Source organism: Orbicella franksi, chromosome 4 (assembly GCF_964199315.1).
Source record: "Orbicella franksi chromosome 4, jaOrbFran1.1, whole genome shotgun sequence".
In the NCBI taxonomy this organism is placed as follows: domain Eukaryota; kingdom Metazoa; phylum Cnidaria; class Anthozoa; order Scleractinia; family Merulinidae; genus Orbicella; species Orbicella franksi.
This window is the reverse complement of record NC_138148.1, coordinates 4,707,760-4,730,463: the sequence shown is the minus strand read 5'-3', so window position 1 is coordinate 4,730,463 and position 22,704 is coordinate 4,707,760. Positions and strand designations below refer to the sequence as shown.

The following is a 22,704-nucleotide window of genomic DNA, read 5'->3' as shown; positions in this document are numbered from 1 at the left end:
ATGCAGATGTACAAAGCAGGATAGGCAAAGCCAGGCAGGCCTTTTGGAACTCAGAATCAATATATCCACAAAAACCAAGCCACAAATCTTTACTACCAACGTGAAATCAGTTCTTCCAGGGGAGGGATTGAGAGGGTTCCAAGCCCTCCTTTAAGTGGCATTGTTTTGTAATTTGTTTGACTCATCATAAAAATAGTAGATTAATGAAATAGTTTTATACAGTTGATTCTCCCGTAAGCGACCACATAAAATTTCAAGCCTAGGAGCACGTGGTCGCATAAAGGTGGTGGTCCTTTACGAGAACTAATAAACCATATTGGGTCAAAAATTTTCCCCATTAGCATATGGTAATTGCAGAGACCTACCCCATGTTTTAAATATTTTCTTCAAGCGAAAAGTCAGTTTCAAGAAAAAATCCTGTCCTTGCGGTTGAGAATTGTCTGTATCCAATTTACACCCTATTATCTCTCAAGTGATCGCTTACATGAGGTTAAAAACAAAAGGAAATGTCAAACTTTTAGCTCTAAAAGTAATCGCAGTCACTTACGAGAGGTGGTCGCTTCCAAGAGGTTCAAAATATAGGGGTTTGACTGGAAAACTTTTGATATTTTGGAAAACTGGTTGCTGAGGAGAGGTTCGTGGTCGCTTATGAGAGGTGGTCGCAAATGGAGGTTCGACTGTATGTAGTTTGTTTCATTTCCACCAACAGACTGATTGCCAAGTTAGGAAAAAATAACGTCGATTTTGTGACTGCATTGTTATAATTATTTTTGTTTTTCTGTTTCATTAAAGGGAAACCCCAGATTTCATTTAGTGCCTTCACAAACATTTTTGAAGTGTCAGAAATGCTGGAAATGGTGTTTAAGGTGGCAAAATCTGAAAAAATTCCCAGGCATCATGGCCCCGGACTCCGCTAGAAGGTCACACCTACAGCACTCTCCATCCAAGCCGATGGTGTCGAAAGTTATTAAGGTGCACCCCCCCCCCCCCTTTCAGGAATTCCTGGATCTTCCCCTACCCAGTTGGTGCATTTAAACATTTGGAAAAAACTTTTGTTTTAATTTAAGAAGTTAATAATTGATTTAACAGAAATAGAAATTGATTTACAATTATGACAGGAATTTACTAATGTTATAAAGGAAGCTGACAAAAAATATCATTCATCACTCACCAACTTGGTGAATAGACTCCACTTTTCAGGAGAGGTTTCTGTGAATGTTAATGCTTCATCCAATTACCCAGGTTTGCGAGAGGCTCCTTCAGCATAAACTAATAATATTCATGAAAGATACAGTTAGGATATGGGAAACTGCATTACGTTGCTTCGACAATCTAAACTTTCAGTAGACTGCCAAATCAATCTTGATGAGGTTACTATCTTTATGACGTCATGAACAACCTATGTACAATCTCAACTGGCTTATAATTTGAATACGATAGCTTTGTGATTAAATGACTTGAGTCAAAACCACAACAAATAAATAAAAGCTTAATTTGAAAGGGCCTGCAAGAGGAAATTAACAGACATACCAGTAGTAAGCTTTTGATTTTCACACAGCCTCTAAGTTACCAAGTCACCACCAAGATCATAAACGACCTGAGATACAAGCCATATCATGTACTGCACTCTTTTATTTTTTATAAGGATATTGTTTTTCCAACAGAGGCTGAATATTCTTATTTTTCTGCCGATTTTAGGCTGAAAATATTCTTGTCAATATTCTTATATTGCAGGGTATGAAATTTCTGTTTCCGAAGGTACTCAGTGTCTGGATGGTGTTAGAGTAATTTTGGAGCCAGCCTACAGGCGTAAGAGCATCCTTTTGGGCGTCTTTGTTTGCTCCTTTGATGTTTGTAGGGCTTCATAACCAGTGTTGAAGCGACCTTTGGGGAAATTAGCTGATCACTCCAACACTCTTTGTTTGGTTGCTTCTCTTTTTATTCCCACTATTGATGACTTCGGTACAATACTCACAACGTTCTCTTACTTGTTGCTCTTGACTGGTTACTGCAATTACCACAACTACAAGGAGCTAACTCGTCACGTTCCTTTTAAAGGGACAACCACGTCATCCATCAAATCAATGTCAATCTGTCAATTAGGCTAACGTAATGTCATGCGCAGTTCGAATAAGGTTCTATTGCGACTGCGCACCAAGCTACTTAGCATATTTTCCTTCCAGGTTATCGAGGTTGACTAAAACATTTTCTACCTTGATTTTAACCGACTATTCTTAAGTGGTTGACCTAAATAAGGTAACGTGAGCAATATAAAAGTTACAATCTTCGTTCTTACCGATTAAAAGTTTAGGATAACACTAAGTTAAAAGATAAGATATGAACGAAAGATATGAACTCAATTAATTGACCTCGCTCCCAATGTGTGGCTTCATAGCTAAGTTGGTAGAGCATCGCACCGGTATCGCGGAGGTCACGGGTTCGAATCCCGTTGAAGCCCTGATTTTTTCAGGCTTCTTCTTTCCAATTGCTTAAATTGGAAAATTAACTGCGATGATCATTCTTCACTTTCATAAAAGTTGTTGCTAAATATTTCATACAACATAAGTGTTATGAGAAATAGGTTTGCAAACTCCCAGCTTCGTGGGCGGGATTTCCGGTTAAAACTATCCATCTCATTAACTGGACGTGCTCTTGGTACAAGCATCCTCTAATGAGCTGCCGCTGCTATTGTTAGGAATCTTTTCTTTATTTGGGTAGAAGTGTGAATTAGGAATAAATTAATTTAAACATCGTTATCGAACTCCTTGAAAAGGTCAGTAAAAAGGGCAAGGTTTGACTGAAAAATTGGACAAGAGACTGAAAATAAGTTAAGGAGTCTAACGCGACTAATTCCAAAAAGAGCGCTTCCAAAATCCAGATTTCAATTTTTACTTCATTTTCTCGATCGACACCCGCGAGTAAACAAACGTGTTGCTGGACAACGCAGCTAAACCAAAAACATGCAGTGCGGCAACGGTGCTGGCAGAACATGAATGTACCAAGGCATCCTACCAAGAATCGGCTACAAATTATTGAAGTAGACACTACATTTTCAAAATAGTTAGATTACATGGCACCATTTCCAGTTTAACAACGGTCAAGTAATTTACACATATTTCACTGAAGAACTAGTTCCTAGGAAACGTAGCACCTGCGCACACATCAACAACGATAAGAAAGGCAACATTTTTTAAACACCTAAAATATTCCAATATTATATTTCGAATGACCCAACACCTATTTCTCAAAACATTACCATTAACTTTTTACCCATTATTACAAAGAATAAATATGGTTGGGAATTTATATCTTGCTTGCATTTTTATTGTTTTACACCAGTCCCCTGTATTAACTATGCCCCTTGTTTTCGTTTGACCAGAAGGACTTAAATGAATAATCTTACTTAAAACCAAATTACTTACACTTACATGTACTATTCGATACTATGGAATGTAGTTGAATCCGTCATATGTGCAAGCAATACGTACGCGCGCGTTTCCAAAAGTGCTTCCATATAACAAAACGAATGTGGTTTAGCCTTGTCTGTACTCTTATCGACAACGATATGCGTCATCACAGTGGGTAAAATTTGTTGTGGACTAATGGACTCACGAGGCGCAGCTGAGCAAGTCCACAACAAATTTTGACCATTGTGATGCCACATTCGATTTGTTTTTTACGACGTCAAGGAAAATGTTTTTTTCAGAACGTGACCAAGAGCGTGACACATTGACGCGAGCAGCGTTGTCTGGACTCTTATCGACAACGGCAAATTCATATCAGGATTGCGAGAGTGGTAAAAATGGATTTTCTCCCGGTTTGGGATAAATGGCGGCGTTCTGAGCATACGCGTGCAAGTTATCCCGTTCCCTGGACGCTGGGTACGAGGTGGACTGATTCCTGGACTCTCTCATTCTCGTCCCCAGAGGCCGCGCTCCTTTTGGTCAGCACCGAGAATCACGACTTCTGGGACTCTGGCCATTCTCGTCCTCAGTGCTACTCGTCTTAAAATGTCCTTGACATGACAGGTAGCTCCCTCCGTTTCGCCGACCACTTGACCAAAAGAAACGGAGGCTCTGGGGACGAGAATGACCCGATGTTTTGGGCAAGCGCAGAGGCACCGGAAGTCCGCGATTCACGGACTTCCCGTCAAATTTGGGAAATCTGATTGGCTAAGGATACGAAACAAATACCCTGCCAATGCTCAGAAAATCGGGTAGGGCCAGTGACCAAAAGGAGGGCGGCCTCTGGGGACGAGAATGGGAATGTCTCTTCTCGCTCCCGGGTTCATTCTCGTCATGTTACTTGTTTGCAAACTTGGTCGTTTCCAGTTTCGCCAACCATGTCGGTCACCCCAAAACGCAGACCATGTAGACCATGCAGACTGTGCAGACTGAGTACTTTTTTTCTGACACTTGACTCACTTTTTTCGCTTCTAGTGACAAAATAGTGTTCAATATGTCCTAATGTTTGTTATTTATCCACAGGCGGCACAAACTCAACATCTGATTGTTGATTCACGCGCTTAATAGACTTTCTATGGGAAATTCCCTTTACTGGTCCTAAATATGCTAAAACCAAGCATATAGCTGGTTTTCACATGACGTCACTAAAATTCGAACTACAAAACTATTGATCTTCCTGAGATTTTGCTTAAATGATGTATAAGAGCAGCTGAAAACTATTGTTCATACAAATTTTCGCTCCGAACGGGTTCTTGGTTTTGTAATACACTACGCTTGAATTTCTAAGCTTTTGCGTGACGCGGCATTTACATGATGGCCTAGAGAGCTGCCATGTTGGTTAAAAAAGTGACTTATTTCGGGGAACTTGGCTATCTAAACAGTTCATGTCTTAGAAAAAGTATTGTTTTAATGTTTTAGAGTTCCTCGAGGGATAAATTCACGCTTTTGTAGTAAAGCTCAGTGACAGATGTTTCTGTTGGTTTCCGGCCGCCATGTTGGTGCCCATACGGATGGGCACCAGCATGGCGTCTCCATACAAATCTCTATAAATTTGCGTAAACAATTTCTCCGCACATCTCGCATAAGAAAAATTACTGTGACCAGAATTTTGGCGGAAGTCTTTGCATATTCCCCTTCTTTCATTTCCCAGATTCTGGACTTTATCTATTGGCCGGTTTTTATTTTTATTTTGATCTATTTTTAATTGCGTGACACTGAAAAGCAGCAATAAATAAATTTACATACATTCTGGTCGCAAATATTGTGTCAATTTTTGACGGGTTGGTGGTTTTATTTATTTTGTCTAATTTGTTGTTGTTGTTGTTGTTGCTGTTATGGTTTTTTTTTTTTTTCGATTTTCGTAGTCTTCGTTCTCCTCTTAACCGATTCATAAAACAAAGCAAGGACGGTGACTCTAAGCGACCTTGTCCTACAAATCGCTTTTTCTCCACAAAGTACAGAATCGCCATTAGACTAGGGGTATTCCCGCTTTCGCTTAGTTGAGCGTGACCGCAAGTAAACTTCGAGGAAAAAAATGCTCGCGTGAAATTTTTTCCTCGAGTTTTTCCGTATGCGTCACGCACCATGAACTAAGCGAAAGTGGGACCACTCGTAGTCTAAATCGTCACAAAAACACAACTGCCATAAGTACAGATAAATTTACCATCGCATGAACTCATCACGGTAACCGTATTGCGCTGAGAATTTCAAATGATATTCGGTTTTCTGTGATCTTTCCATGCGCTAGGCTTTTTTGGCGTGATCGCAGTCACACTCCAACAGCCATTTGGAATTACATTTTGTACACCACGAGTACAAAATGCACATGTTACGTGTGACATTATAATGCAAGATACAAGTGAAGTTTATTTCAACATTTTAAAATAGCTTTACTTAAGCATATTTAGGACTAAAGGGAGTTCCCTTGCAAAATTCACAACACATCAACAGTCACATACCACCGAGTTTCCGAGGCCTGTGGATAACAAACACTCTGATATATAATTGAACAGAGCCAAAACATATGCGAGTCAAAAGCAAATGCAAAAACAAGAATAAGAAAAAAAAAGTGCACAGTCTGCACAGTCTGCAGTCTGCATGGTCTGCGTTTTGGGGTGACCGAAGGGAGAGTTCAGGGACTGGAATAGTAATGTCAATAATGCATTTTCCCAATGCTAAGAAATTATTGCGAATTTTAATATTTTTAGAACTAGCAGTAATCAGAGATTATGATAGTGCGTTCGACACTCTCACTTTAATATATATATACCGTAAATAAATGATTTCACTAGCTGACTTTTAACCTTTGTCTATTGGTCAAATCAATTTTTTTTCAGCGGCAGCCGAGGTTTTACAGTTAGATACATGTATGCATAGTGTCAAAGTCCATGCCAGTGAAAAGGTCATGATTTGTTGATACGTTGTGTGATGCCGCCAGTTTCTGTAGACTCTCAAGTTTCATAGAATATTTAAATTACTTACATTATTCTAAGTTAGCATTTGCAATTGCGTGCACGTTTCGCGGGTCGTTTATCGTAAACAAACTCCGTGCGACTAATTTGACTATTTCCCCTGATGAATAAAGTAGTCTTATGGATCTTGCCTTCAGAGTACTTTTCCACCGATTCCAAACAATAAAAGTTCGACCGGATAAAGACTGAGCTATCTGTCGCGACTGGAACTAATCAACAAATGCAATGAAAATGTAGCTGTTCCCACGGTTATCGTCCCAAAGCTAAGTCGTGTTAATAAACAAGGACAATTTCCTCAGATTTCGATAAATGCTACCGTCGAAGCGTTAAAAATTCGCCAAAATCTAACGCTGAGAGCACATAATAGCGAACCGTACGGCGACTAAATGGAAAGAAGTCAAAGAAAGATCCATCGGAAAGACGAGCTCACATGGCCTGCTCACATACTCACATGTTCGCCACATGTCTTATCACATGTCTTAGCATTAAACGGTACCAGTTTACTGGCCGTGACATGCCCCTGCAAAAATCAAGCGGGGCGGCCATTTTGGTGTCCTTACAGGAATGTGGTGTTTTCGGCCTAGAACCGTGCACAGGAAAACCAACTCTGGAAAGCCACAGGTCAAAATTAGGTTGCGTTCCACTTCGTCGAACGCAATTAAAACACTTTATTCGCGTAAGAAAAGCGATTTCTTACCTTGATCGTTCTTCAGCTTCCTTCTTCCTTGTTTTCACAGTATTTTAAAAAGAATTGATTTGGTAAAATAATTATGTGTTGATCGCCCCGCCGTGCATCTTCGACCTTCCACGCTAGCACATGATCGAGTTATGCGATTCACCGTGAAAGTGAATCCGAGTTGAACCAACTTCAAAAATGGGTTTACACACATATATAATGAGGGTTCTGGCACAGCACTTACACAACACAGTGCAAGCGTAACACAACACCTCATCTGAAGATTCGGTGTTGTGTTACGCTTGCACTGTGTTGTGTTCGCTTGTGACCAGAACCCTCATTATATATGTGTGTGTGCTGTGCCAGAACTGCGTGTGTGCGCTGTGCCAGAACTGCGTGTGTGTGCTGTGCCAGAACTGCGGAGTGGGTGCTGTGCCAGAAATGTATGTGTGTAACGCAACAGCACAGCAGTAAATTTGGCGAAATAGAGGGTCCAGCGAAGCTGCAACGTCCGTAATCAATATGCGCGGATGTGCCCTTCACTAGTATATACAAAACTGTACCAGAAAAATTTTCCTATTGGAGGAGTGCATGCGCAGTGTATAATGCGCCGACATGGCTGCCGCAAGATACTCGTCGGATGTTCTGCAAATGTTCTACGGCCCAATACCGAGGGAGGAAAGAATAAACCTTCCAGAGCCGTTGAGATACGAGGTTCACGCATTATACGACGGGTTCAAAATATCCCAAAACAATTTCCAAGAATGGCTCCGTGTGTGGAGAATGGCAATATCCGAAAGGAACCCAAACAATAAAGATCTTTTGAGGTTTGCAAGAGAAAACAAAGAAAAGATCACCGATTTGGTCGAACAAGAAACCCTAAGGTTAAATAGCGTGAAAGTAAGTTTCGGATTACAAGTGAAGTTCTCAATAGAAAGAAACGACGAAACGCAATTCATGGAGCATTATTTCAAAGAAGACGAAACGCACGATTTCAAAAAGAATGAAGAGGACAAGATAAGAAAAAAATTCGACGAATTCATTGAAAACGCAAAAGGAGAAATAGAGCACTGGTCCGAGAAGTGATCAGGATGGGCGGTTGAAAGGATACAGGTCGCGTACGTGAATGTTGCGCGCTATCAGCCACTTCGCGGAGGGACCTATCTGCCTCTTCCCGCCAAACTGGCGAATAAGAAAGCGATAATCAACGTCCAAAACAGGGACAACGAATGTCTGAAATGGTCGCTCAGAGCGGCTTTATTTCCACCCAAAGATGGAAAAAACCTGCAAAGACCGAGCAAATATCCGGTCAACGACGGCATCAACTACGAAGGCATCGATTTCCCCACACCGGTAAAACAGATAGAAAAGCTCGAGGCGCAAAACCCGAAACTCGCAATAAACGTATTTGGATGGGAAAAGGAGCGCGTGATAGTGCACCACATAAGCAAAAAACAAGCGAACGTGCCGCGGATAAACCTGATGTTAATAGAGTCAGGGGAAATCCAGCACTATTGTTACGTAAAAAGAGAAAGCGCATTGCTGTTCGATCAGACCAAGAACAGCAATGCGAAACACTTTTGCATGCTGTGCTTGACCGGTTTCTCAAGAGCAGACTTGCTCGTGAATCACAAAAAATATTGCAACGGTGTGAATGGCAGGCCGACAAGGATCGTGATGCCAGAAGAGGGGGAAAACACCCTTTCCTTCCGAAACTTCAAAAAACAGATGAAGATGCCTTTCTTTATTTACGCGGACTTCGAAGCTATTGTCAGAAAGATTCTGGGCTGTGAGCGTGAAAGAACGCAAACAAGCTACACAGAGAAGACCGAAAGGCATGAGGCATGCGGTTACTCTTACCTTGTTGTGAGAAGCGATGGTGAAGTGGTTGGTTCCAACACTTACAGGGGCGAAAACGCGGCTGGGGAGTTTTTAAGTGCCATTATGCAGGAGGAGGTGAAAATAAGAGAGAGTTTGGCCACACCAAAGCCGATTGAAATGACGTGAAAGGACTGGGAAGACTTCAAGAAAGCGGTCGATTGCCACGTTTGCAACAAAGCTCTGATAAAAGACGAATTCATGGATTCTTTGCCCGTCTGGAACTTTGAAGAAGAACCAGATGAAGAGGGTGTAAGAGAAAAATGGTGTTATTGGGGGCAAGGCCACAAAAAATGTTTCTACATGGCACAGAAAGAGAAGGAGAAGTGGGGATTTCAAAGGCTGAAAAGGCTGGAAGATGAAAAAGACAAGTTAAAAGCAGAATTACAGGAAAACTGCAAGTACTGTGGAAACCCTTTACTTTAGAAAAACTTCAGAGACGCGGTAAAGGACCATTGCCACATAACGGGCATGTTTCGCGGAGCCGCGCACGCCGAATGTAACAAGAAGTTGCGAATAAACCCCAAGACGGACCCAATACCAGTCGTATTCCACAACCTGAGGGGCTACGACGCGCACCACTTGATGCAAGCGATGTCGAAGCTGGCGAAAGAGGTCAAATGTGTCGCCAACAACATGGAGAAATATATCACATTCTCGGTCGATAATCTTCGTTTCATCGACAGCTTGAACTTTTTGCAAGGGAGTCTTGATTCACTTGTAAGAGCGACACCGAAGGAGTCGTTGAAAATAACATCAACGATTTCGAAAGGCAGCGACCTGCTTTACAAAAAAGGGGTCTATCCTTACGAGTACATGGACTCAAGGGAAAAATTCAGCGAGACAAGGCTTCCTGACAAAGAGAAGTTTTACAGCAAGCTGAACGACGAGCACATAACAGACGAAGAGTACGCGCACGCGCAGGCCGTCTGGGAGGCTTTTGGATGCAAAACGCTGGGCGATTACCACGATCTTTACGTGAAAACTGACGTCGCGCTGCTGGCGGATGTGTTTGAGAACTTCCGAAAACTGTGCCTTGATCAGTACGGGCTGGATCCGGCGCACTATTTCACGTCGCCAGGCCTCGCCTGGGACGCGCTCTTGAAAAAGACGGGGGTCGAGCTTGAGCTCTTCACAGACTACGAAATGCACCTCTTCGTGGAAAGGAGGATGCGGGGTGGAATCTCCATGGTGAGCAACAGGTACGCCCAAGCGAACAACCCGCAAGTACCGGGCTACGACCCCAGCAAGCCAAAAAAATACCTCCTCTATCTCGACGCAAACAATCTTTACGGATGGGCGATGTACAAGCCCCTCCCGATAAGAGGCTTCAAGTGGAAAAGAGAGTTACCCACAGAGGAGGAGATTCTTGGGATGAAAGAAAACGCAAAGAAGGGGTGCATTCTAGAGGTGGATCTCGAATACCCGCCAGAACTTCACGAGGAGCACAACAGCTATCCCCTGGCGCCGGAGAAAAAGGCCGTAAAAAGGGAGTGGATGTCGGACTACCAAAAGGGGTTGATGAAAGACCTGGATTTGAAACCCCCGGACAGCAAAAAGCTGCTGCTAACGCTTCATGAAAAAAAGAACTACGTAGTGCATTACAGAAACTTGCAGTTTTATCTGAAGCAGGGAATGAAACTGAAGCGTGTGCACAGGGTGCTGGAGTTCGAACAAGAACGCTGGATGGAGCCGTACATCCGGATGAACACAGAGTTCAGGAAGAAAGCAAAGAGCGACTTTGAAAAGAACTTTTACAAGCTCACGAACAACTCGGTTTTCGGCAAAACCATGGAAAACCTGCGCAACCGCGTTGACATAAGAATAGTGCGCAGCAACGTGACGGTCAAAATAAGGAAATTGATCGCAAGCCCTTTGTACTCAAGGCATGTTTTATTCTCAAACGACATGGCGGGGATTGACATGCGAAAAAGCAAGCTGCTTCTAAACAAGCCGGTCTACACGGGGATAACGATCCTTGACAACAGCAAGATCCTGATGTACGACTTCTTTTACAACGAGCTTAAAAAGAAGTACGGCTCGAAGTGCGAGCTCTTGTACACGGACACCGACAGCCTTCTAATTATGATCGAAACAGAAGACGCCTACGAAGACATGAAAAACAACATGGACCTTTACGACACGAGCGACTACCCGAAGGAGCATCCTCTCCACTCAAACAAGAACAAAAAGGTCTTGGGCAAGATGAAAGACGAATGGGCAGGAACCCCCATCGCAGAGTACGTGGGTCTGAGACCGAAAATGTACTCCATCCTGAAGGCGGACGAAAAAAATATCAAAAAAGCGAAGGGTGTGAAAAAGAACGTTGTCAAGAAACAAATAACGCATGAACAGTACAAGGAAACGCTTTTCGGCGCGAAGCAGCAATGGCACGGAATGAATATTCTTCGAAGCGAGGGTCACGAGATCTACGGTATGCATCTTAACAAAATTTCGCTTTCGCCATTTGATTCAAAACGATGGATAGATGACGACGGTATCCATACAAAAGCTTTCGGATACACCTGTATGGATATATTGTCAACATTAACAGATGACGAACTTAGAGGGTTGGAAGACGAAGTTTCAAAGTTGCTCTGGGGGTAATTTTGTGTTCGGAGGAAAAACCAGCAGCTCTTCACGCACGAAGCCCCGCTTGGGTCCGTCGCGCAGATAGTAGAGAACGGGCTGCTCCGGTTTGGAAAAAGCTCTTTCAATGCCGAAAACTTTCAAAGACCAGATCGGGTCTGTGGCCCTTTTCACGCCCCCTTCAAGCTCGCCGGGCTTCTAGAGATAACGAACCTGGACAAGAGAGGGGAGGATTTTTTCGCGTTTTCCGACAGGCCTCGTGTAAGGTGTCGACGGCCTTGCGTAAACAGATTTTTCTTTGATGGCGATGGCGGGTTTCTTGCCGATAAGGCTTGTGACCTCATTGTTCAAAGCCGAGACAACTTCAGGAAGTCTTTTCACCCAGGCGGTAGACCGCTTGCTCTCAGGGAGAAGCATTTCCACGGCGTACTGGTGCCCGAACAATCTCTCCGCCAGGGTGCGGTTGAAACGTTCAACAATGGCCTGGTCGCAGTGAATGTCAACACGCCCGCGCCTGATGTATGTTTTGTGCTTTTCCATCTCTTTCGTGACAGCGCCCATGAATTCGCGTCCGGGGTCAACCTGCAGCATTTCAGGCCATTCGAGAGGCGAGCGCTTGTAAATCTTCTGAAAGGCCTAGGCGACCTCATTAGAATTCTTCGAAGTCAGGGGTTCGGCCTCTTTGTAGCGGCTGGCCACGTCGACAACGGTGAGCGCGTATTTGAAATCTTTGCGGCCGCGAGGGAGCTTGTCGTGCGGCAGAAAAAGAAGGTCCGCCTGATGGACCTTGTTGGGCGTTGGAACGTCGAATTTCGGTCGAGGAATTCGCTTAGGCGCGGGGAGGAATATCTGCCAGAGCGCTTGCCTGATGAGCCACTTTTTTGCTGTTTCTTCAGGAACCTTAGCGGTCTCGGCTAAATTTTTGATCGCGGCGATTCCTTTCCAGTAGCCCCCGGGGCCGTAGTAAATCTTTGCGAGTTTGGCGTCCATATAAGTAAGGCGTAAAAAAGTTTAAAGGAACCGGAAGGCCGAGTAGCCCAGAGCGAGAGCGCCGGCGCCCACGAACGCGAGTTCACCGTTTTTCTGCTGCTCGCTTGGCTGATAGAAATCTGAGAACTTGGGCTCCTTGGGGGGCACCATCCGTTCGTCAGGATGTGCCTAGTTGTAGAGTTTGAAGGCGTAGTCTGTGTTGGTCATGTTCTGCTTGGCCTGCTCCTTTGTTTGCGCGTTGGTCGCGATCCAGTCGAGAAGTTGTGTCCGGTCGCGCGTGTATTTGGCGTAAGCCGCTTGATAAGCTTCGAGAGCCTTGTCGTGGCGCTTTTTTTCTTCAAGCGCGGCTTTGTCGCCCCCGCCGAGCGCCCTCGCCAGATAATTGCCGCCGATAAAAGCCGTGGCGTTCAACACAGCCCCGCCAATCATGATCGCGATGCTCGCCATGGCGCGCTATTGAGCGGCTTTGTTTATTCAAAAAGAATTACGTGGTCTTCGACCTCGTTGTGGGGTGCGAGGCAGAGCCCCGCTTTCAAACGCTGTCTGGGAGGATTTTCTGGTCCTCGAGGTACTTTTTGAGCGCAATGCTGCCCGCCATGACGGCGGTGAACTTCATGTAATTCATAAAGCTGCTGCTGGGATCGGAAGTGAAATTCTCTTTCACAACCTTTTTTGCGGCCCAGCCGATGCCCGCGACTAATCCCGTGAGAGTTGCGGCGTCAATGAGGGTCTTGACAAGCTTGTTGTCGGACATGGCGCGCTTGATATAAGGAAAGAGCGAAAGTTTAAAACAAAATTAATTGGGGGGACCTGTCTTTTCAACTTCTTTTTCTTCCGCGAATTCTTTGATTTTGTCTTCTATTTCAATTTCTCGCCTGACCTCTTGTTTCATTTTTCTCCACCTTTCTCCCTCTTCAACAAGCATTTCGTCGGTAAGACGTCTCACCATCCTCCAAGTCTTAACGGTGAAATCGGCTCAAAAAAAGCGTAATGCCTCCGATTGCTGCTGTAAAGATGAGAACCTGCGCAAGGCTCGGCATCGTGATATAAATCACACGCAAAGGTTCAAAGCATATCTCTTAATCTTTTTTTTGGCTGTGTCACGCGAACAGGTTCTGGATCAGGCGCGGGCTCCGGCGTTTTGAATTTGTCGAACGCGGACTTGAGCTCTTTACGTTTGTAATAAATCCCAAGCAGTGAAACGCCAATGCCGCCAATAGCGATCCATTGGTTGGCGCTGAGGCCAAAAAGGCCGCCGCTCTTTAGGCTTTCGCCTTCTGTAGACGCGGCTGGCACAGGGGCCTCTGGGGCGGCGGCTTTATCTTTCTTTTCCGCTTTATAAGCCTCGACCGCTTTCTTCTGTTCTTCCCGGGCCAGCCGGTTCTTTCGGCAACCATTTTTCCGGCGGCCACACGCTTGGGGTTTTTTACGCGCTGCGTGGTTGCAGTCGGAGTCGTCGCTTGCTGTGTAGGGTTCCACATCGGCGGCAGGCGCTGCCTTGGTCTCGACCTGAGGCGCCGTGACGGCAGGTGCGCTCTCGGATTGTTCGGTTGACATTCTGAAGCGAACCGTATTCTAAGCAAATAAAAAAGTTTAATTCTTAACAATTTGCCAGCAAGACCTCACCAGTTGCTGATGATTGGTGACGAGTTATCCTGCAGCTGCTGAGCCGGGTACTTCATCAACGCCCTCAAGCGGATAGCCGTGTTCATCACGAGAAGGGTGGCTCTTCTCTGGCAACTGTGGACTATAATCAATATGTTTCGTGGTGATGAACAACGCGTTGGCCGCGGCAAGAAACCGGCCGCACTTCAAAGCAAGGTTGCCGGCCAGATTGGAGAGCTCTTTGTTCAAGATGTAGTCGTTTCTGAGCTCTTTCTGATAAGCGTCGATGTCTTTGATTTTCACGGTCATTCCGACCACTTTGGTTGCAAGAAAAATGAAGCTGTCGATCAGGCTTTCCGTTGTCTTCGAGCCCACGTATGTCTCGTAGCGTTTGGTGAATTTCTCGACCTCTTAGTCGCTCAGGCGCTTCGCCTGCTCGTGGGTCAGCTGCACTCCGATGGCCTCTTTGGCTTTGCCTGTGGACACGAGCACGGCCAGCTGCTCGCGAAGAGCAGGAATGTCAGGGGCGGTTGGAACAAGGCCACCTGCGGGACCACTCGACGGCTCGGGCTCCGTTTGAAGAAGGTTCATAACATCTGCTAACGCGGCGTCTTCTCCAGCCATTGTGCAAGGCTATATACAACTTTCATTTTTTTATTCAAATAACTTTACCCCGTACGGGTGTCGAAGCGCGAACACAAGATAAGAGAACTTTCTCTCTTTCAGCTTTGATACCAGACCTTTGTACTCATCCGGGGAGAGCTCGCCGGCGTAATCGTCAAAGATGGCTTTCGTTGTCCTCGCCGAAGGGGTGTAAAAGAGGACGATCGCCGCCACGTTCTCCCGGAAGGTAGATGTTATGCCAGTCAACTTCTCGGTCAGCGCCCACACGCTGATGCCCATATCCCGTGCGGAAAACGAGAGATTCACCAGCTCGCCTGTACGCCTTTTCACATCTTTGGAGGCCGCGCAGTCGTCGAGGATTATGAGCGTGTTGGTGCCCTCGTTAAGCCATCTCACGAGCTTCAACCACCTTTCCACGTCGTGCTGCTCGCAGACTATCACATCCATTCTTGGATCGTTTTCGCCAAGCCGGTGGTAGGTCTTGTTGTGCATGAACGTCGGGCAGATGAGCACGATGTAGTCGAACTTTCCGCGGAACGGGCCGTAGAGCTGGTCCACCACGAACCTCGATTTGCCTGAATTAGTCGGCCCCACGATGATAGCGTTGAAGGGTATCTTGCGGGGGTCCATGTTCATATTCAATATTGCACATCTAAAAGCTGACTTTCCATGAGGCTGAGCTGCGAGTCGGCTATGACGAATACGTGGCATTTCACGTCGCCTGAGCCTACGGTTTTCCCCTCAATTTCCAGCTGAACACCGTCCGTACTGTTCACAATGCGCGTGCCGCTGCCATGCATGTTTTGGTCAGCCATGGTGCGCATATCAATCACAAGCCCGAACTTATCACCGGTGTAAAACTTTGTCATATCCATGTGCTCCGTTTTATTTTTTTCTTTCACAAACAGGTTGCGGGCCTCTTCCCACATGTCCTTGCCTTCGATGCCGTTGTTGCAAAGTATGTTGGGCGAGCCGTTGACCGTGACGCTGACTTTCGTCAGATCGGGGAAGATGAATTTTTCTGAATCTCTGGCGCCCGCGGTATACGGCTCTACGAACAGGAGGAGGAGGGCTTTCAGTGACCTTCTTTGGGCGTTGACTTTGATGGTGAGCCTCTGGTCAATGTCTTTTTTGAAGGACACCTCGTTGTCATGCATCACGTGGTCGAAAAGTAGCTCTTTGCCGCTGGTGTAAACGCTCCGCGCCTCGTCTGCCAGAGTCTTGCTGCGGATCATTTTGTACTCGAGCTGGATGTTTTTCAGCTTGTATTTCAGCTTGGTTGTGTCGGTGCCTTTGACCACGTGTATTGCTTCAGCAAGTTTTACGTCGAACTTGAGGTCGTTGTAAAGGGCCTGGGGGTAGAAAACGCCGTGGTCGGTTAAGATCTGATGGTCAAGCCTGATCCGGTACTTTTTTCCGTATACCTAGGTCAGCTTGTGTTCAACGTCGTTGTCCGTTTTTTTCTTGTCTCCCGCGTCTGAGCAGAACTTGCACAGATCCTCGCGCTGAATCCCTTCGAGAATCCTGTTGTCGCGCTCTTCCTGCGAAAGGAAAAGGTCTTCGAAAGTTTTGTAGATGTCGTACCCAACCGTGTCTTGCAGGGTTCTTCCCGCAAACGACACGACCAGCCTGTCAACGAGCGCCCGCGTGACGTTCTGGACGAGGAAGTTGTTGGCTTCCCCTCCAGAAAGGTCGATGTCAAAGACAAGCGCAAGCGAGCCCGGCACCAAAACCTCGTTCTCGTTCAGCTTGGGCACGTAAACGTACAGCGTATTGCCTGGGCTGGCTTCAGAGGGGTTAAAGGTGATTCGTTTACCGCGCGCTCGGCCTTCATGGCGTGTAAGGTCTTTTCGCTGTGCGTTGGTCGAAGGTTCTCTGGAACAAATGACATTGTATAAATATCCTGGCGAATAATTTGTAATTTGAAAAATAATAGGCTTGAAATATATCGCTATGGCGGAAGGCGGTGGCGACTTTGGTTACGAAGACAATGAACTTGACAATCAGCTTGACCACGACTCTGACGATGGCGAACAGGAGGTTGACAGAACCCATCCTTTTCAGCCAGGCACGACGTCCACTCCCTACCAACCTGGCGACCACTACCACGGGGGAGAACAAACGGAAATGTGTACAATGCATCACGAGCAGTCCGGCCTTCCTGACACTTCTTATCAGGAAGAAGAAACCCCTTTGCTTGGAAGAACACCTTCAATCAGTGATCTTCAGAAAGAAAGCAATTTGCGGCAAAAAATGAAAAAAGCTGTTGAAATAATAAAAGGCAAATTCGATAAAGCGAACTTTCAGAAACTCAGAATCAGAAGAGGCACTGGAAAATTTGAGGGGAAAATTGTTGCCGTGGCGCAGGGGCCCAAAAAAAATACCGAGTACAAGATTCTGAAAGAAGACGAGTCAGGCTTAATGAAAAGTTTTATGGAAAGATTCAAAAATGAACTTGGGCCGGAGTCTAGTTAAATAATAAAAGAAGACCGAGATACAATCAGAGAACAACGCCAAAGACTGAACGAAGCTGAAAAACAACTTCAACAGGCGGGAAAATTATCCGCGCAAAGAGAAAACGAAAAGAGAGAATTGGAAGCTTTGAGAAGTAAAATCGCGCAAACTGATGCTCAGATTGATGCCATTCAGGACGAACAAGGTTCGAACCTTGAAAGTGAAGCAGAACTGCGCAGGCTCAAAGAACTGAAAAAGAACTATCAAACCGATCTTGAAAACAAGAAAAAAAGCTTTAGACTAGCTCACAAAAAAAGCAATAAACAGAGAAAAGGAACAAGCCAAGGTTGACAGACTCAGGGCCAGCCTCGCAGCAAAAGAAAGTGAAACAAACGCCATGGAAGAAAGGCTCAACCAAACAAAACCGTTGGACGACCTGAAAGAGCAGGAAAGCGAGCTGCAGCGCCAAAACGCGGAAGACCAGGCAATCATCCAAGATAAGAACGCCTCGCCCTCCGACAAAGAAGCCGCAGAAGGCAGAGTGGCAGAAAGAAACGAGGAGATCGCGCGTTTGCAAACACAGATCGCAGAAAGGGAAAGGGGGCGGCCTCTCTTAGAAAGGGTCAAAGAGATCTTCAAAAAATATGGCGTGACGTTGACCGCCATTCTTCTCGCCGCCGGGACCATAATCGGCGCTGTCATCGGGGTCCTCACCAGAGGTTTGAAAGCCACCGGCAAAGCTTTGGGGAATGGCTTCAAAGATATTGCCGCGAAACTCGGTTCTCTGCTGCCCGGGCTGATTGGCTCGATTGTGAGCTTCCTGTTCAAAGCCGCCGGCCAAGTCGTCGGGTTTCTGGCCGAGCATACCTGGCTGCTCATTCTTGCCGCGGTGGCCTTTTTGTTCGAAAAATATTTTAAGAAGCAGCGTTAACTAGCGGGGCTGTGGGGTGGAACCCACACTTACCGCCAAGCCATGAACAGCAAAGCCGATAATCCAACTACACCGACAATGACAGCCGTTTTGTTAATTTCGTGTTGCGGTGTTTTGTCTGGAGCCTCGGGCTCAATTTTTTGCGCCGGTGGCTGCGCTTGCGAGTTTCAGTCGAAGATGGTTTCCTGTGGGGTGGAACCCCACGCCCCGATGCGGCTGTTGCGGCTTTGTGAATCGGGTTGGACGGATGGCTGTTTGGCGGGTTTATCTTTGACGGGCCGCCTGCCATGATTTTAAGCCCAGCTTTTTTTGTGTCAGGATTTACCTTGTTGTTGACCCCAAGTTTCATCCCGGAGACCGCCTGTTTCAGCTTGTTGTTGTAACCGATCGTGCTTGCGGTGTTTATTATCATCTGCGCGGGCATGAGCCAGGCCATGGTGGCAACAGCGAGATTGAGCCTGACCTTCGCTTGGTCCACCGCGAGCTGGTACCTTTGCACGCTCGCGGCCAAGTCAGGCTGTCTGATCGCGTCTTCCATCAGCACCAGGAACTCGCTCTGGGCTTCTCTCGCCCGACCGCCAGAGCCGAGAATGCTGCTGCGGACGTTGACTTGCGCGCCCAGGATGCAGTAAACGAAAGCCTCGATTGACTGGTTGATTCTCGACAAGCCCGCCTGCGTCAAACCATTCGCGGTGTTGGATGCAAACCAGTCCGCTTGAGAATCAGAAGCGGCCCCCGGCTCGATGTAATATATCAGGTTTCCTTTTATCCCTTTCTCGCCTTCATCACTGAATTTGTTCCATCCCGGGTATTGGTAGTCAGTTTTAGTCGCGCCTGACGCGTACACGTAAACGCTTCCCAGACCGTGGTTTTCCCCGTGCGTGAAGCGGAAATCACTCGAGGGGGAAATACCGAACTCGCTGCATAACCTTTTGTAAGAAGCGACGTCGTAATGATTATTGTATTGGTTGAAAGGCGGGTCTCCGGGCAAAGCGCTCGTGCTCTGAATACCTCCAAGCTGGTACAAAATGCACCTGACCGTGAAGTACACGTGGAATTTGTAGAAAGCTCTTATCTGCGGGGGGAGATTCACCCCGCTTTCAAAGATTTCGCGAGAAACTCCGCGCCCCTGTGTCGCGCAGAAAACCGCGAAGTTGAGCTGCTGCGGCCAATATTTCATGTCGGGCCCTCCTAACCAGTGTTTTGATTCGACTGCCGACCTGTGCCTGAGTTTGGTTTTTTCAAATATTTCTCGGAATTTTGTCGTGAAATATTGTTCAGGCGTGACGTATATTTGGATGGGGGCGTCGAATATTTTTTTCAAACTTTGCGCTTTGCCGTCGAAAGGTACGGCAGGGATGGGCAAGGAAACCTTTGAACCAAGCGACGCCAGCTGGTAACGAAACCCTCCAATAGCCCCCGACCGCTTTTCTTCCAAACCGAGCGCCTTTTTCATTTCCTCGCTCCAATATTTTTTGTCTGAGCCGAAGACGCTTTGAAGCAAGCCTGGACCCTCTTTGAAAAAGATTTCTTCCGTTACGTTTTTTCCGTCGGTATTCCCCTGTGCAATGAAACGGGATCTATCGGCCTTGGGGAAATGTGCTGCAAATTCTCTCCATGCGTTTGACTTGGCTATTGCGTCTTTTATCACAATGTTTGGATCTTTCCACACATTCGCCATATTATTTGAACACAATTTTATTTGTTGAATATAAAAATGGTTGTTCTCACTGTTGTCACGCAACAGAACGGCGAGACCATCTATTTCGAAGATCCGATTCCGAAAGTGCGTTTCATGAAACTCATTTCTTGCAGTTTGTACAACTGCTGGGACAATTTGAAAAGAGAAGGTTCGGCCACCTTGGGAGACAAAAACAAAGATGTCGCTTTGTCAGTTGGCAAAATGCTCCCAGGGCATTACAGTTTAGAAAGAATTTCAAAAGAAATAGACAATCTGTTCGCCAAATATAAATATAAGTTGGTAACAGAAATAAACCATCCTCTTGGCCTGCTTGTAATCCAAAATTCTGGGTTAACACCGATAGAACTTGATCGCGATTTAGCCGGTTTGCTTGGTATTGGGCAAAAGCTGCTGTATATAACATACGTAAAAAGGCTTAGATCTCCAACGACATATTCCATTCATTGCGACTTGATCGACAAACAAAAGAATCTGTTTAATGGCGAAAGGTCAGACATCTTGGCCTCTTTTGATGTGAAAGGGAAGCCTTATGAAAAAGTAAGCTACCAGGCTTCTCCGCAACAGGTTTTGCGAAACTGCTCTACAGATGAGTTCATAAATAGCATCACCATTTACGTGAAAGATGAAAATGGCGAACTCTTTGATTTCAAGGGCTTTCCACTTCTTTTTGAATTAGAGTTTATTTGAACATAATTTTATGTGTTGAAAATAAAATGGTTGTTCTCACTATTGTCACGCAACAGAATGGCGAGACAATATATTTTGAAAAACCGATACCGAGAGTGCGTTTCATGAAACTCATTTCTTGCAGTTTGTACAACAGCTGGTACACTTTGAAAAAAAGAGAATCAGCAACCTTGACTGGCTCTGCCACCGCAATTTTCTTTCTAGGGCATTACACTTTAGAAAGTTTGGCAGAAAAAATAGCCAGCATGTTCACCATTGTCGGTTATGATATGGAAACCTCGTGGCGTGTTTCAAATCGTAAATAAAGGGTTCAAGAAAGTTGTTTTTGACACAAATTTATCGAATTTTCTTGGTGTTAACCCCAAGTTGACCACTAAAACACTCGTAAACTGAAAGGCTTTCATCTCCAACAACATATTTTATTACTTGTGATTTGATCGACACAAAACGGAATCTGTTCAATGACAAAAGGTCAGATGTATTAGCCATGTTTAATGTGAAAGGGAAACCTTATGAAAAGGTGATCTACCTGGGTTCTCCGCAACAGGTTTTGCGAGACTGCTCTACAGACCAGTCCATTAATAGCATCACCATTAGCGTGAAAGATGAAAATGGCGAACTCTTTGATTTCAAGGGCTTCCCTCTTCTTATTGAATTAGAGTTAAATTAATTTTCTATATATACGCAATGTCTTCGGCAAATCTGTTGCCACCAAGCGCGCCAAGCGCGCCGCCGCCCAAATTTCCGGCTAACCGAGATAAGCAGAATTGAAAAAGAAATATCTGCTGAGGTCGAGCATTACAGGCTTGTGTTGAAAAAATACAAAAAAGCCCGGAAAGCGCTTCACTATTCCCTGGTTGGCCTTGGCGCCTTCACAGCAGTTCTGTCTTCTAGAGCTGTTGCAACATCACTCACTGGTGTTGGAATTGTTGTCGGCGCGCCTGTCGCCGGGATAGCCGCTTTATCCGGCGCAGTTTCCACTGGCCTGTCCGTTGTCAACAAGAAGCTCGAACACAAAGTCAATAAGCACTCGAGAATCCATTCTCTGGCTACCGGGAAACATGACTCGATTAACCTCGCCGTCTCACAGGCTCTTAATGATAATCGGGTTTCTGACACGGAGTTTCAACTGATCACACGTGAAATGCAGAAATATCGCCAGCTTAAAGAGACTTTACGCTCAAACTTCTCGCGAATACAGACAAGTCCAATCCAGCCAGATATCGAAAAAATAAGAAACCAGGTTCGGGACCAGGTTCGGGAAGAATATAGAAAAAAACTTGTGGATTAAACAGCAGATTTGAACTAAATTTTGAGCGAAAAAACACCAAACTTTCTCTTAGTCTTATCAAATGATTGTGATATTTGTCATGTCACAAAAATAGCCTTGACCTTTCGAGAATGTTACTCACTTTACGCAGTCAAGTGTGAAATAGGGAAACCCCCTGATCAGCTGTTTCTTTTTATCGCTCTAGTGAAATCTCTTTGTTCTATCACGTTTCGTGCCCAATTTTTCTCGAAAAAAAGGCAAAAAGTGCCTTTTTATTGGCCAGGCCGAGAAGAAATACCGTATTCTAACAAACTCTGGACAAAAAATAGAAATCCGCCTGTAAAATTCCTTTTGACTTCAACATTCCTGATGGCTTTGAAAATTCCTGATCGCTTCAACTGAAGCCAAGAGGAATGCAACTAGCTTAAACTGAAGCCTTCAGGAATTCGCAATGGGAATCTGTTGTCTGAAAGCCTCAAACAACCGGAAGCGCTTCATGAAAGCAATCAACAACTTCTCGTGTAATATCACGCACTTGTCTCTGCCACTCAGGCGTGAAATATTCATTCACAAGAAACGCAATCAAGTGAAAACTGACAAGCATGTTCTTATCATATGCAAATAAAACCGTGGATTTTTAAATGTAATTCGACCGGTGGTTATATCGTCGCCGCTCAGTAAAATTTCTTAAATATTTTGGCGTAGTCGTTCTCATCATACACGGGGTGGTCAAGATAATGTTTTTCTGCATTTTTATAACACTCGTAACGGAGTCCGTTTATGCCACAAGAGTTGCATTTATGGCAAAACATGACCTTTACAATTCTTGATCGTTTTTCACAAAAGGGCGCCTCTTCAATAT

At 45.3% G+C, this 22,704-nt stretch overlaps 2 protein-coding genes across 2 annotated transcripts in view; one reads left to right on the top strand and one right to left on the bottom strand.

The window, feature by feature from the left end:
• LOC145484217 (TNF receptor-associated factor 6-like) overlaps window positions 1–22,704 on the bottom strand; it is a 204,127-nt gene that overhangs the window by 114,576 nt on the left and 66,847 nt on the right. The gene's annotated exons all lie outside the window — the stretch shown is intronic.
• LOC145484213 (uncharacterized) lies at window positions 9,462–11,597 on the top strand. The gene has a single exon (XM_081462848.1). The coding sequence runs from the start codon at window positions 9,462–9,464 to the stop codon at window positions 11,595–11,597; it is 2,136 nt and encodes a 711-aa protein (XP_081318974.1).

Coding starts and splice junctions, on each gene's coding strand:
- LOC145484213 (XM_081462848.1), top strand. CDS start 9,462: ATGTTTCGCGGAGCCGCGCACGCCGAATGTAACAAGAAGTTGCGAATA.